At 39.6% G+C, this 15,769-nt stretch overlaps 1 protein-coding gene across 1 annotated transcript in view; it reads left to right on the top strand.

The window, feature by feature from the left end:
- The window catches only part of LOC120910431 (cadherin-23-like), a 299,339-nt gene that overhangs the window by 193,074 nt on the left and 90,496 nt on the right, over positions 1 to 15,769 (top strand). Inside the window, exon 6 of the mRNA XM_040322191.1 lies at positions 6,058 to 6,136. Within this exon, the coding sequence (XP_040178125.1) occupies positions 6,058 to 6,136 (79 nt within the window). The remainder of the gene's footprint in view (positions 1 to 6,057; positions 6,137 to 15,769) is intronic.

Raw genomic sequence — 15,769 nt, 5'->3', positions numbered from 1 at the left:
CATTTGCATAGCAGCGCACACCGGATGCCTATTCCAGGGATCTGTGAATTTAATTCTAAGGTAGTGGTTCAAAACCTTTCCAAAAAAAACTTTACATACCGGTAGTTTCTATTTTATAATCCAACACAAATTCTTCCAAATGTAAACCTAACCACTTGTTTGTAAAGTTACTTCATCTACATCAGGATTTTTGCATCGTTGGCTAACCTTTTGTGTGCCAAAATATACCTGTGCTAGATTTGAAGCGCAGGTGCCTTCTGAGACACTGAGCCACAACATGAATGCATATAAGTAACTCTAACTACCACTTTCTAACCTGCATGCTTGCTTACAATCCATGAATCAGAAAATAACGATGATGGAAGCAGCCAAACTAGCATTTTCATAAAGGTAAACAATGGCTGCTAATGTATTTCTTATAATAAAGGTTTCATTTAAAGACCATCTTCCTCCCTACACTGAACCATTTCCAACCTTATTACCTATAATAAGATTATGCTGTAATTTCTCTTACCCACAACACAACTTTGTGAATTAACCACTTTACGCTTGTTACCATCCTGGCAACCAGATTTAATTTGCTGATTAGCACACCTTTGAGCAACACAATTTTCCCCATTCAGCCTTTGATATAGTAATTATACTTATGCATAAGCTCAAAGTATTCCAGAAATATTTGTCTTCAAAACATTTCTAGATTCTTACAAAACTCCTTGCCAGTTAATTAAATCAAGTTGTAGCCTGTCTAATTAATACAGATTTCTCTAAGTTTATACTTGGCAGGTCAACAGCCTTGCATATTAAACATAAGTACAGATAAGATATGTCTAGATAAGATCCAATGTGGGCATTAGAGTAACAAGGTATCTTGCTACTGCAAAAGCCTTTAACAAAGGGATAAAGTTCTTTATCGCCTCCTATTAGTTAAGCTTTGTGAAAACAGTTGGCTTTTGGGTGCTTTGTGCTTGACACATGGCACATCCTCATTAAATCTGAGCTTGCGACTAAAATGTGATAACTTTTGGCACATCATACAAACTATTCAATTTGAAAAAGTGTTTAAAAAGTTAGTTTATATGGCAATGACTAGGTTCTCCACCTATCTGATCCAATTGCCTGTCTGATAAAAGTCTGAAATGTTATAGATTAGTTTGGCGATACTTTTTTCTGTCCTCAGAATTAACTAAATCAAATTATGCATCTTTGGATTCCATATATAATGGAGGTTTTGGGGGGAAAGGTCATGTGAAATGACCCTCTACCTGATACTATTCTGTGACCAACTACACCAGTGTTTCTCACTCAACCTATTTTGTCACGGGTCTCATTTTAATTCTGCATTCCTTCTTCTCGAGGCACTCATTCTAAAATGTAAAAAACTAAACTAAACTAATACTTTTATATAACACAGCAACATCCACACACAGGTCACCCAACATTGAGGTGACTAATGTTGGGTGCCCACTTGTACTGACTAGTGTTCTCTTCTTCTGTTTCAGTTTCTCTCCCTCACATAACTAACATGACCCCATTGCTGATGGAGAGGGACACGGGATGGCCAAACAAGGAGCACCTGATGTGCTCCTTATCGATTGATGACGCCATGGACTGTTAGGATATCAGAGGCTGGTTGTAATAACGCACAATAAAAACCTGTCTTTTTGTAACAAAAAGGCAGGCTGGATCCATTTACATGCTTGTGAACAATTTTTGGGCAGCTTGGGGCAGTGTTGGGCATTTTGCCAGAGCAACCCTAAAGCACTTAAAAGGCACCCCAGGGTACCACAGCACTCTGGTTAAAGAAGGATATCCTACACAATTCTGCAGCAACATCTAGGTAATGGATCTTGAACCTCTGCTAATTGGGGGCTTAACACTTGGCATTCGTTATTTCCCAAATTTTTAGTGCCTTCACCTAGAAGGACTTTAGCTTTTAAGTGGGAATACCTCATAAGCATACCTTGTCACAAGGGTGAAAAAAAACACAGGTACAAACTTGAATGTGGTTTTCAGTGTTTTACTTTAAGTTGGTAAGTAGGAGAGGAAAATAAAGGAGGTTGAATTACAAAAAATTAAATGGGGCTCCTGCAGCTCTTTAAACTAGTTGTCACTGGGTGGGTCACAACATCCAAAAGCATCTGTCAGAAATGCTTATGTGGCAATAGCCCCATAAAACAAGATGTGTGGATGAGGCTCTTTTCCAGTTTCATGTATCTTTTTGGCCCCAAAAAGCTTTAAAAGGATGGGCAATGCCCTCTATGCCTAGGGTGCAGAATTGGGATCTCAAAAACCACACGTACAAAGAGAGAAACATTGCCTTTAAGCTTGGACTCTAGCTTTAGGCCACTTTCTTCTCAGTGAGGAGGAGGGAAAAAAGGGCACTCTCCCATGAGAGAGGGCTATAAAAGAATTCTTCCAGAACATTGCAACTCTGATACATCAAAGCCATATCTAACCCGCTGATAAGCCCACCAAGGCTTAACCAGCAGAAATGACAGATATCCACCCCTGACACAGGACTCTGAAGTCTCCCCTACATAATGACTGCCAGATGATGAAAAAAAGTATAAAAGTTAAAGAAAATGCATCCCTACACTTTAAATGTAATTTTTAACAAATTACTTTACTTCAATTACCTTATCAGACCCGTACCCTACCTTTTTGCTTCCGTAAATGTTATAAATCAGTTGCATCTTATGCCCTGTACACACGATCGGAATTTCCGATGAAAACGACCCTGTGTGTGCGTCGAAAATTCCAACGGACTTAAAGAGAACATGTTCTCTTTTTCCTGATGGGGAAAAAAATTTCTATTGCAAATTTCCGATCGTCTGTATGGAACTCCGACAGAGAAAAAAACATGCATGCTCAGAATCAAGTCGAAGCATGCTCCCTGTGTGGAGAAAGCCTCTTGAGGGGGGAGGGGGCGAGCAGGATAGTCAGGACGCCCACTAACACACAGCTCCTTTCTCTATCCGCAAAGTAGAGAGCGTCCTGACCCTCCAGCTTGAGTCCACATCTTTATTATATAAATAAAAACATTACAATTTATTCTAGGGACAAGGTACCCCTTAGTGTAATAAGCAGAAAATACCTAGGTAATATGATTTGCTCCCAAAAATTTAATACATTCTATTACAATCCCACATTTGACTTGCCTTTGAAGAATTTAAGAACCTGAATAGAATCCTGATTTCTTGTATCTGGGAATTCAAAATACATTTTCTCAATTGGCTTGAATGATTCCTCTTGACTGGGAAAAACTGGTTTACCAGCGATCAGCAGATCGCTGGTGCCATGCAGGTCTCCAGCAGACTTGCCAGTGTATCGTCTCCTCCATCTATCCAGTATTAGACAGGGAGCATGAATGAACTACCACGGTGCTCAACAGTGTCGTAGTAGTAGTTTGTTGAAAACTACAAGCCGACAGCCGCAAAAATCTTTGTTTTTCATTGTTACAGCTAGCAGAGAGGGAGAAGAACCCCGCTAGCTGTCACAGTGGGAATTGGGGAGGTGTGTGGGCCAGTCTGTTCATACCATGTTACATGTTACACCCTGAATATAGGTGTAACATGTTACAAAAGGTGAACATATCCTTTAAGTTGACAATCACTTATACTTTCTGTGACATGGCTATCACAACTTAAAGGGGTTGTAAAGGTTTTTTTTTTTTTTTACCTTAATGCATCCTTTAATTGACAGATATTCCATGAGTATTGTCCTCACTTAAAATGTGTGTCGTACCCAAATGTTCGTTTTTTGGATTCACTGTATTTAGTGGAATGGTGATCTGTTTCCAGGTCTGGTCAGGTTTTCCAAAGATTTCCAAAGGTAAGTGGTTAATTGATACTGTCTTTTACTGGAAGAGGTTTCCAGAAATAGAATAGGAAAGTCAGCCACTAATTTATGAATATTTTTCAGACCTCGGCCAATCTCTGGGAGGGGCACCCAGAAGGTAGTTGGAGGAAGAAATACATATTTGGGAGGCCTGAGCAAAGTGTTCTTCCCTCTTCAGAAAGTCTTCCTCTTTTCCTGGGGATGTTGCTCCTCGGAGAATACTAGTGTGACGCAAGAGCTGTAGTCTGGGCCTCAGCAGCTGCTGTGCTGAGGGCCTAGAAAAGCAGCATTTCCTGGTCTGTAGAGAAGTGATTGTAGCAAAATGGAAGACAATGAGAAGGCTAGTCATATGCTAATCAAATGCTTATAAAGCATTTTGTTAATAGTCAAAATTTATTGTTGGAGGCTTTTCGTTGTTCAAGAAATCTCCATCGGAAGGGAAATATCTGCACAGCAATCTCTTTCAAAATGCAAGTTGTTTAATTCAGATTGCATCTTTATACTGTAAGCTTTAGGGAAAGACCGATTTAAAGTAAACCTTTCTATTCAACAAGCATGCAGACATAGTGGTACCACAATAATTTGCTCGATCAGCTGTCTCAAATACCTTTTTTTTACCCAAACCATGCAAGTTAAGCAGACTAAGCAACATGGTTACTGAAATGCAAATTGTGACTTTTTGTAAAAGCCACAAATCCTAAATCATGCACCCTGAACACCTTTTCTAATTATGCCTCTTGACAAATGACATGCATTCTGCCATGCAGAAATCACTGACACATGTCAAAGGAAAAGTAAAATATCTTCTCAATCTAAATCTAGGAAGAGGTTGCAGTCAGGGGTCAAGTCCTGGGGAAAAATGTGTGGGAACTTCTACCCAAGATCCACTCCCCCACCAAAAAAAAAAAAATTATACGCTCATATGTATAATTACAAGTGCATGTTTTTTTTTTAAGCAAGTTCTTTCTAAATCCCGTGATAACTTGCGGCAGACCTCCGCAATGTCTCCTGGGAACAATGACAAAAGCTACCAGGAGACATTGAAGCATCGAGGAAGTGACGGAATACCCGCACACTACCAGATGAATCCATATACATGAAGCGGCCAGTAACATAAAGGATTACTAAGGTTCACCTGCCCCTGACAGTGAGTCAAGCTGGGCATCGCCGCTCAGTGAAAGATTTGCTCAGGTGGGTCGGCTGCTCTAGTCCTGCAAAGGGAACTGCGTTCCTGCTGTGAAAAAAGTGCAGGAACTCCATTCCCACGTGTTCCCGCAGGACTTGAGCCCTGGTTGCAGTAGGTATTTGCAAATTAGTGCCAAAGCAAGAGAACCCTCTTTGCCTAATTTTTATGTACCCATGACCATTTTTCATGACCAGGTCATGAAAAATGATCGTGTGTAGGCTCTAGACCATTTTTCTCAACGAGAAAAATGGTCATTAAAAATGTAGAATTTTTCTCGACCGTTTTTCACATTGTTGTTTTTCTAGTCGTGAAAAGTGGTCGTGTGTAGACTTTAACGACGAGGAAAAAACATGCATGCTCGGAAGCAAGTTATGAGAAGGGAAATTTGCATAATCAGCCCAAAGGATGGCGCCATTCAAATGGAACTTCCCTTTTATAGTGCCGTTGTAGGTGTTGTATGTCACCGCGCTTTGCTCAAGCATTTTTTATCACGATCGTGTGTATGCAAGGCAGGCTTGAGAGGGATCATGTAGAGAAAAACTTTGTTTTTTTCCATGGCATGAAAAGCGGTCGTGTGTATGCGGCATAAGAAAACATTGCAGTGGGTTTTGACTGGTTTGAGAATGGGTAGATTTTCAGTTCCTATTTTAGCACATTATTCTTGTTTTACTGATCAGTGTACTTTAAGACTTGATTCACCTAATGAATAAAGAAAAAACATGTTTTCTAAGGTTTCACCTTCTTACATTTGGTTATTGGTAATCTGGAATTGAAGTCTCTTGTGCATGGCAATTTAAGTCAGTGATTAAGGCACAGTATGCATCATTAAACTTTTTAAAATGTTTGTTTTATTGTTTTTTTAAACATTGATTTTATGGATCTTGATGACTAATGAAAGTGGACGGTTTTTATGCTCTTGAATTTAGAAATGCATGAAATGTCCATGTGCAAATGTTATTGTAGAGCCCCTGTAATTAATTTTTGGAAATTGTTTCTAAGAGCTTAATCAATACTGAATTTTTTTCTTTTGAAAGGGAACAACGGTACGGATGTTGACAGCTATTGATCAAGACAAAGGTCGTCCTAGAACAATTGTCTACACCATAGTTTCTGGTAAGATACACTGATTAGTGGTAACGTAAACGTTTTATATTTAGTGTGTATGCTTCAGTGTACTGCAACTACTATACTAAACAGCACATTCATTGTTTCCCTGTTTTTTGTTTCTAATATCTAAAGCATTGGAGATGCACTATGTACAATATGTTGATGTTAATACAGACAAATCTGGGCCTGGCTGCCAGCTACAATTTATTTCACAAAAGCACAGCTGACCTTAAAATGCTCATTCTTCTTGCTTCAGTATTCACATAATGGAGTGAGTTTAAGGAGAACACCTGCAAAGATAGTTTTTAGTAGAATTGAGAAAATTTAGCAACTCTGCCAAATGTTTACTAAATTTTCATCCCCTACTTGAGAGATTTCCTCCACTTAATGTCCCAGTGCCAATGATCATCGAGAAAGGAGAGTGTTCAGTGGAGATGTTTACAGTAGAGTGGAGAAGGGTTTTAATCTTTGACTGGTTTGCTATTTAGGTTTTTATTTTGTTTTTTTGAAGTAATTCCCCTTACTTTCTCTCCTAGACCTGGCAGTCACATAGAGACAGACCTTTTCCCAACTATATAAAACTAGATTTACACTTCAAATGGTTTTTACGTGAATCATTTATCGTTGAAGAAAGGTTTATGTCATCCCTATTCTCTAATAATAGTGTATATGGAAATCTTAAATTTTCTACTTCATTGTTATCTATCCAAGATCCATCTCAAATTCTGTCATGGAGCACAAATTGGTATGGGTAACACAAAATATTTACATAATTTTCTTTTTTATTATTATTAAGCCTCATGCAAAAATGTTTTAAAAAATTCAGTGGGCCTGTGTACAAAATCATAAATTGGGCCACATTGTTTGACAAAACACAAAAATGCCTTAGGCTTAATGCGCTGTGGTAAAGAATGGACATCTCAAGCAGAGTAGCAATGCGGTGTGCATAGCACGCCACAGTGAACTGTGGGTGTGGCCAAATTGTGTTAATAGTGGGAGGGTCATGGCTAAATAAAACAATAGCTTTCTTGTACCGATACAATATGCTTAGATTGCTGTGCCACAAGTAAGAGTCTCATAGACATGTTTTTAAAGACTGAAACTATTCAACTATATATGATTTGTATACATTAAAAATAGACAGAGAGCGAACACTTTGATCATACCTTCAAGAAAAACTTCATGAAAATAGTCAGGGACTAGTAATCACCCAGCAACTGTTGAGGCAATGAACACTTTGGTTAGAAGTATCTGTATATAATGTACAATATAGTGTAGGCATATATCATGTACAATATACAGTAGTGTATTGTATATAGTGCAATAATTAGTACAATGTAGTGTGCAAGAATCTGTAATGTACAACATGGTGTATATAGTGCAGGAGTCTGTAATGTCATGATTAAGCCTTGCAAGGGTAAAATATGTTGGGCTTTCCTGATGGGTGGAGAGCCGGCTCATTTTGTGATTATATGTTTTGTAATTCACTACATTGGTGTGTGGTCCTGGGAAACATTTGTAGCCGATTTATGCACTGGTTTCAGCGTTTTCAGATACATATACAGTGCCTAGAAAAAAATATTCATACCCTTTGAAATTTTCCACATTTTGTCATGTTACCACCAAAAACGCAAGTGTATTTTATTGGGATTTTATGTGATAGACCAACACAAAGTGGTGCATAATCGTGAAGTGGAAGGAAAATGATAAAGTCTCTAGTCTTTTACAGACTCTAACAGGTTTTCTTCTAAGATTGCTCTGTATTTGGTTCCATCTATCTTCCCATCAACTCTGACCAGCTTCCCTGTCCCTGCTGAAGAAAAGCATACCCACAATATGATGCTGTTAGCACCATGTTTCATGGTGGGGATGATGTGTTCAGGGTGATGTGCATTTTTTTGCCTCACATAGTGTTTTGCTTTTAGGCTAAAATGTTCAATTCTCATCTGACCAGAGCACCTTCTTCCTCATGTTTGCTGTGTCACCCACATGACTTGTGGCAAACTGAAAACAGGACTTTTGAAGGCCTTCCTTTCAACAATGGCTTTCTTCTTGACACTCTCCATAAAGTCCAGATTTGTGGAGTGCACAACTAATAGTTGTCCTGTGGACAGATTCTCTCACCTGAGCTGTGGATCTCTGCAGTTCCTCCAGAGTTACCATGGGCTTCTTGGCTGCTTCTCTGATTAATGCTCTCCTTGTCCTGCCTGTCAGTTTAGGTGGGCGGCCATGTCTTGGTAGGTTTTCAGTTGTGCCATACTCTTCATTTTTCGGATGATGGATTTAACAGTGCTCCAAAAGATGTTCAAAGCTTGGGATATTTCTTTTATAACCTAACCCTGCTTTAAACTTCTCTACATATTTATCCCTGACCTGTCTGGTGTGTTCCTTGGCCTTCATGAGCCTGTTTGTTCATGGAGGTTCTCTTAAAAACCTCTGAGGGCTTCACAGAACAGCTGTATTTATACTGAGATTAAATTACACACAGGTGGACTCGTTATTAATTATTTACTAATTAAGTGACTTCTGAAGGAAATTGGTTCCACTAGATTTTAGTTGAGGGGTATCAAAGTAAAGGTGGCTCAACACAAATGTACGCCACACTTTTCAGATATTTATTTGTAAAATATTTTGAAAACCATGTATCATTTTCCTTCCACTTCACAATTATGTGCCACTTTCTGTTGGTTAATCACATAAAATCCCAATAAAATACATTTTATGTTTTTGGTTGTAACATGACAACATGAATACTTTTTCAAGGCACTGTATAATGGTATCACTGGACATACTATATAACATACCCCAACATATATGGCTTTCCATTTAATGCCAGTTATGGAAAAAGACTGGACAAAAAGTGCTTTGTTCACATGAAAAATATGTAGTGTCAGTAAACTGTCAAAATTATTTGTCTCTATATTTGTTTCAGATGAAACCAGAATGACAGTCAGAGGATAGGGTAACGATGGCAGCCCTCATACTTGTCTTATGGCAGATTCACTTTAAAGCTGAATTCCAGGAATTCACCTCTTCTTGTAAAAAGTTAAGGCACAATATGAGTTAGTCCAAGGAGCTTCATGACCTCTCATGGGCTCTATTATTTACATTTGACAGTTTTATGGCACTCCCAGAAGACCGCTATCGTTGTATTTCGGAGAGCACCAAACCGATGCTTCAAGTCTAAGCAACGTCAACATTGGAATCGGTGCAGCTTATACCCCTTCCCTCCTCCTGCCCAATCATAAAAGCCTTTGTATTATGTGAACTCCATCACAAAATACAATGGCTTCTCTGAATGGGCAACAGAAGGGCAACAGAAGGAAGGGTCGGGCATAGCTGCTCTGTGCTCTCTCCTCTTACAGCCCCAAGCATTAGTGTATGCTTCGGCAGAGCCATAAACTTGTCATATGTAAATATTAGGGATAAGTTCAGGAGATGTCATGCATCACCTTAGTAACCCATAGTGTGACTGAACTTTTTACACATTTCTGGAATTCAGCTTTAAAAGCTGAATAAAAGTGTTTTTCTTTGCAATCAGTGCCAATTTTCTAGTATTGCAAGGTGCCAGATGTAACTGCTAACATTATACTATTTTGATTTTGCATGGTTATACTTTTTTTTCTGAGTGAGAGATGTGGTTTTCTTTTCATAGCATTGTCATGGATATGCAATAGTCTGGCAGCTTACCTGTTTCCATCTGTCCATTAGGAGGCCTGACTCTGTTCTGGTTACCTTCTTATTTCCTCTCCTTCCTGTATGGCCCCACCCAGGCCATCCCAGGAAGTCTATATTAACCATTGCACTACAGGCCTGCAGTGCTGTTCAACAGTGTTGTTTGCTCAAGTTCCTGTCTGCAGTGTGCTACGATTATCTTCCTGTGTACCGTTTTTGTCTCGTCCCTGACTTCTCTTGTTTGCCTGTGCCCTTGACCTTTTGACTGTCCCTCGGTTACCCTAGTCTGCCTGTTGCCCTGACCTCAGCTTACACATCACTACCATTTGTCCTGCCTGCTGCTTCCTCTCTCTCTCTCTCTCTGCGGAGCGTGACCTAGGGGATCCCAGGGGTCGCAACCTGGATCCAGCTGCGGCGAAGGCCATCCTCACCACTAGAGGCTCTGGTGAACACAAAGCTGGGTCTTCGACTCCGCGCCCCGGGCGATCTTGGGTTCACTTCCTCTCTGATCGCAGCAGTCGGCTATAGGGTTCACTACCATGTGGTGCATCCCTGATCCCCACGGGGTGCACTTGTCACCTGGCCCCAGGTGACCTGACAAGCATACCTTAAAAAATATGTCAATCTTTAATTATTTAATTACATTTTTTCATACAAAGGTTTACAGTCATTTGCTGTGTACAATTCTGAACATATTCTCCTGACGGGACTGATTACAAGAATACCAAACATGTATACAGTATACCTGCATTGTTTAATATTTTTATAACCCTCTTTACTAATGTCAGAAGAATAGATTCAAAGAACATTCTGATGCTTGCTAACTTAAATTCACCAATAAAGGGTATCGCTTAAAATCCAAACTTTTTGCATTTATTGATTGCCAACATGGCACAAAACACCACTATTTAATTTGCTATTTGCAAGACTTTCTAAATCATTCATTAACCGCTCTGTAATACATTGCAGTTTACTAATATAAACACATACTGTATGCGTTATGGAAATGCTAAGACCCATTTCACACTGGAAGCGTTTTTCAGGTGCTTTAGCACTGAAAATCGCACTGAAAATAGCACATGTAAAGCACCTGAAAAAAGCCTCATCTGTAATCCCAGTGTGAAAGCCTGAGTGTTCACACTGGGGCACTGCACTGGTAGGACGTCCAAAAAAAACCCGCAAGCAGCTTCTTTGCAGCGCTTTAGGAGCAGTGTATACACCGTTTTCTACAGCGCCCCTGCCCATTGAAATGTATGGGCAGCGCCACCAAATCACCTCGGCAGCAGTGCTTTGCAGGTGCTTTTAACCCTTTATTCGGCCGCTAGCTGGGGTTGCTAGTGCCTGAAAAGTGCTGCAAAAATGGCGGTAAAGCGCCACTAAGACTAGCAGCGCTTTACCGCCGACCCCGGGTGCTGTCTGTGTGAAAAGGCTCTCTTACTCTGATGTTCTTTGTGTAGGCATATTAATGTTTTTTTTTTCAGAAAACTGTCTTGTTTCTTAAAAAAAAAAAAATTTTTTTCAATATAAAAGGCACCAACCCTGTGCTAGAAATATGTGAACCACACTAATAAATTAAACCAAAAAGTCAGGCGCTATTCAACTAAATAATCCTCAACTTATATGTGCTAAGTGATTTACACCTTAAACATTAGAATCAACAATACTATAAATTGGATTATTCAAAAAAAAAATAAAACCTGTAGGGATTAAATCAACAAATTCATACAATTCATATATTAATGTCCCATTTGTGATAAATTTGTGCACCCCTTCTGCTCCACAGTGGGTGTGTGAGTATACTTTGTTGGTAAAGACCACTAAGATGACTTTGCCACACAGGGACATTTACTCCTCCTGCAATGTAGTGGGTTTGTGAGTAGGCTTTGTTGACAATGCCTCGCTGTTCTGCTTGCACAGCAGCCTATGCTAACCTATCACTGACAGGTCCTGCAGAGAATCTGCAAGTACCCACTGTTGGGAAGGACTCACTTTTGTACTGTTAAACAGCATGCTATGCTATCTTGGCATAGACAATCTAGTAACCTCTTGCCCTAGGGTGCATCCATGAGTAGACCCTTGTTGTATTAGCCCACCTAAATGCCTTATTCAGCGGCCTATGATGCTTTAGTCGCTATGCCATGGGTTGTTGGCACTTCTTGTGTTTTTCTTCCTTTTTTCAGGCCTTGTTTGCACCTGTCCATCTGGCTGCAAAGAATTCTGTGGTTTAAGTACTGGTCTGAGAAGCCAGCATGCGAGCAGTCCTTGCCCATGAGGTTGTTTTCCTTGTTGCACTTAGCTCTGTTTGGAGAATATCAGAGTTAGTAGCCTTTCGATGTAGGGAACCAATCATGAGGTGGCTTAGGAATAATGTTTTTTCAGGGCCTCCGCCTTCCTTTTTGCCTTGGTGGTCTTTTCTTTTCACCTAAGCCAGAGTTCTATCATTCACTTTTTCCATCCTGCTCTGAAACATCTAAAGGAGTTTTCTCTCCAATGTTTGGACACTGTGTATAAAGCCTCGTACACACAATCAGTCCATCCGATGAGAACGGACCGATGGACCGGTTTTCATTGGTTAACCGATGAAGCTGACTGATGGTCCGTCGTGCCTACACACCATCGGTAAAAAAAAACGATTGTGTCAGAACGCGGGGACGTAAAACACAACGACGTGCTGAAAAAAACGAAGTTCAATGCTTCCAAGAATGCGTCGACTTGATTCTGAGCATGCATGGATTTTTAACCGATGGTTGTGCCTACTAACAATCTTTTTTCCCATCGGTTAGGAATCCATCAGTTAAATTTAAAGCAAATTGGCTTTTTTTTAACCGATGGTTAAATAACCTATGGGGCCCACACACGATCGGTTTTGACCGATGAAAACGGTCCATCAGACCTATCGTGTGTACGAGGCCTAAGAGGTGCATAATAAGGCTGTAAGAGTTTACCTCTTGGCTTTGGCTTTGTTTAAGAAATCAGATTATCTCTTATTTTTCTGAGGGTTTTTTGCTTCCTGTTTCATCAGTGTCGGGTGGCTTATGCAAATTATTGTTCCTGCCCATCTCTGTGGGTGTCTCTGGTTTTTCTTTAGCACCAGGAATCTGTTTCACAAAATTGCTGAGTTGCCACTTCTGTTCACACATTTACAAGCCTACCAGGTAAGTGTTCAAGCCTATGCTGATGCTGGCAAGGTGCTTCTAACTGCTGTTTGAGTTGGGGTTCCTGACACATGTTTTTTTGTGTTGCCCACCCATAAATTAGAAACCGATTTGCAGCTCTGCCTTTCCTATCCCTACATCAGGTTTAATACATTGACACTATAGTTCTTTGTGCCCCTTAAATAATTGTGCAGTGGTTGACTTATCCAAACATCCCCAATATTAGACCTTTTAAACATGGTGGCCATGGTTCAAAGATCATGTAAAGCGTTTTGGAGGTGCAAGAGAATCTTCCTGGTACATGCATTTTTAAATGACAGTGATTGATTCACCACCAGAATATTTGAAAGCTATCTTCACTACTGTATAAAGATGGCGCTTGGTGTTCAAAGGTTTACTATATTGGTTCGGGTTCATTTTATCTTGGATGTTTTTTTTTTTAATTGCGTACACTTTGTAAACTTAATATGTTTTTAGGATGTGTATTTTCTTTTAAACAAGTAAACATTTAATACATTACATATGATTTCATGAACTCTACAAGTTAACTAAACAGATAGCAAAACCTCCTTTTCATTTAGGCAAAATTACTCTCATTGGAACTTCAGTAATTCAGTTCTGTAAGAATATTTCAATTTTTTTCCCAACAGGGGTCAATAAAGATAAAGATGTGAAAAGAAGTTTAAGGCCCACCTGTGGGTTTGAAAAGGGAATACGACATATCATTTTTAAAAATGTATTCTAATTAAAAATACATTTTAAAAATTTGTAGTGCTGTAATAAAAGAAAAAGTTTGACAGCCACTGTATATTACCTTTGACAGCAGTTGAGGTTTAAGCCACACAAAGGAAGCATTTTTTTCAGTAAGTCAGTCTACTTAATAACCTGCATATGAAATGAGCAATATGACAGGCCTTATACCAAATACACTAAATATACAGTACATATAGTTAGGCCAGTGGTCATCAATCCTGTCCTCAGGGCCCACTAACAGGCCAGGCTTGCAAGATAACTGAAATACATCACAGGTGATATCATTTGCTGCTCAGTGATTGCAGTAATCTAGTCTGCATCTCCCCAAGGTAATACATGAAATCTGGTCTGTTAGTGGGCCCTGAGGACAGGGTTGATGACCACAGAGTTAGACTAGTGTTTCTCAACTCCAGTCCTCAAGGCGCCCCAACAGGTCAAGTTTTCAGGATCTTTTTCAGATGAAACGGCTGTCGTAATTACTAAGACAGTGAAACTGATCAAATTACCTGTGCAAAATAATGGAAATCCTGAAAACATGACCTGGTGGGGTGCCTTGAGGGCTGGAGTTGATAAACACTGAGTTAGACGATCAACACACATTATTTAAGCTGAACTCCAGGCATAGCTTTGAGTCTGTTACTCTAAGTACATTGATTTGTATGCAGTTATCTCATTGAAACTTTAGGGCTGGCAGACATTCAGACCTGACCCCATGCTTATGCTGGCCTATATGACAGTCAGCACCAGTATGGTATCTTCAGAGGCTCCTTCCCCTTTAGTTCCATGGTGGAAGGGAATTTTCATACAGATAGAGAAGTTTGTGTGGGCTTGAAATTCTATCAACTTTAATCCATAAACTGGTAAAGGGTTCTTTTAGTCTGGGTTCACATACAGTATGTGGGAATTGGATGTGGGTTTGAAAGTGTGACCGACTCTCAATGGAGCTGGTTCACACAGGTCCAGAGCGACTGCGGTCCACATTCCAAAAGGGTCATGTGAAAGTCTGGGTCTGGTTCAGGTGCGAATTGAGGAAAAAATGAGGACTTTATTCATACCTGAACCGGTGAACAGGAAAGGACCCCATGCTGTGAACCGTGGCCATAAATATGTGAACCCTGCCTCATAAAGTAGTAATTTACAATTGCATTACTAACAGGCATAAAGATAACAGATTTTAAGTTTTTTTTTTTTTTTGGTGTGCTATTTTCAACCAGCTACATTTTGCTTGTAAAATCGTAGACAACACAGTATGAAGAAAATGAAAAGTCAGTCATCGGTGTTCTACATTTTTCTTTACATTTTCTATCATCAGCAGCATACTACTTCTGCACAGTCACGCCCAGATGTATCAGTGTGAATGGCAAGCCTGCCTTAATCCTGACCAGTGGGTGCAGCTCAGCAGGGACAGCTATCATGGGAAAAAATCATGCAGAACACATCAAAGGCAGAAGCGATTAGCCTGTTTTACAGTTTAAGCACAGCAAGGCTTTGATTCCACTTACATTTTTGGGGAGGAGAGAGAAATATTTTAGGAAGTATTTGTTACAGCTGCAGCTCATCTGGCTTGGAAACTGCTGAGAAAATTAATTGCTTAAAGTTCTTCTGAGTTCAGTAGAGAAAGAGGTTCATCTCCTGTTGTTTCCATTCATTACATGTGCATTTTTTTTTAACATATGATATGGCTTATTAGTATATGGTAAGTAAATCATTGGTAGTACAATATTTAAAGACCATTTCATTCAAGAATGTTAACTTAGTCTTGCATAGTAATTGTAAGCCAAATAATGGTGTCACACGTCCCCACAAATTCTCCATAATTTAAAAAAAATATATAATTAGCACGTCCCATAACAACTGTGGGTAAGACCTCTCTGTGACCCTGTAGGAAAGAATATTGACATATTTTCTTTAGAAATTGCATTTTTGCTGTAGCATGTTTTTTGAATGCTACAGATGCACCATTTTACAGGCACATTAAGGGGACCCATAGACATTATATTTAACCACTTAATGACCGGAAGGATTTCCCCCTTAATGACCAGGCCATTTTTTGCGA

This window comes from Rana temporaria, chromosome 8 (genome assembly GCF_905171775.1).
Source record: "Rana temporaria chromosome 8, aRanTem1.1, whole genome shotgun sequence".
Taxonomy (NCBI): Eukaryota; Metazoa; Chordata; class Amphibia; order Anura; family Ranidae; genus Rana; species Rana temporaria.
The sequence above is the reverse complement of the archived record's forward strand: the minus strand, read 5'-3'. Positions and strand labels throughout refer to the sequence as shown.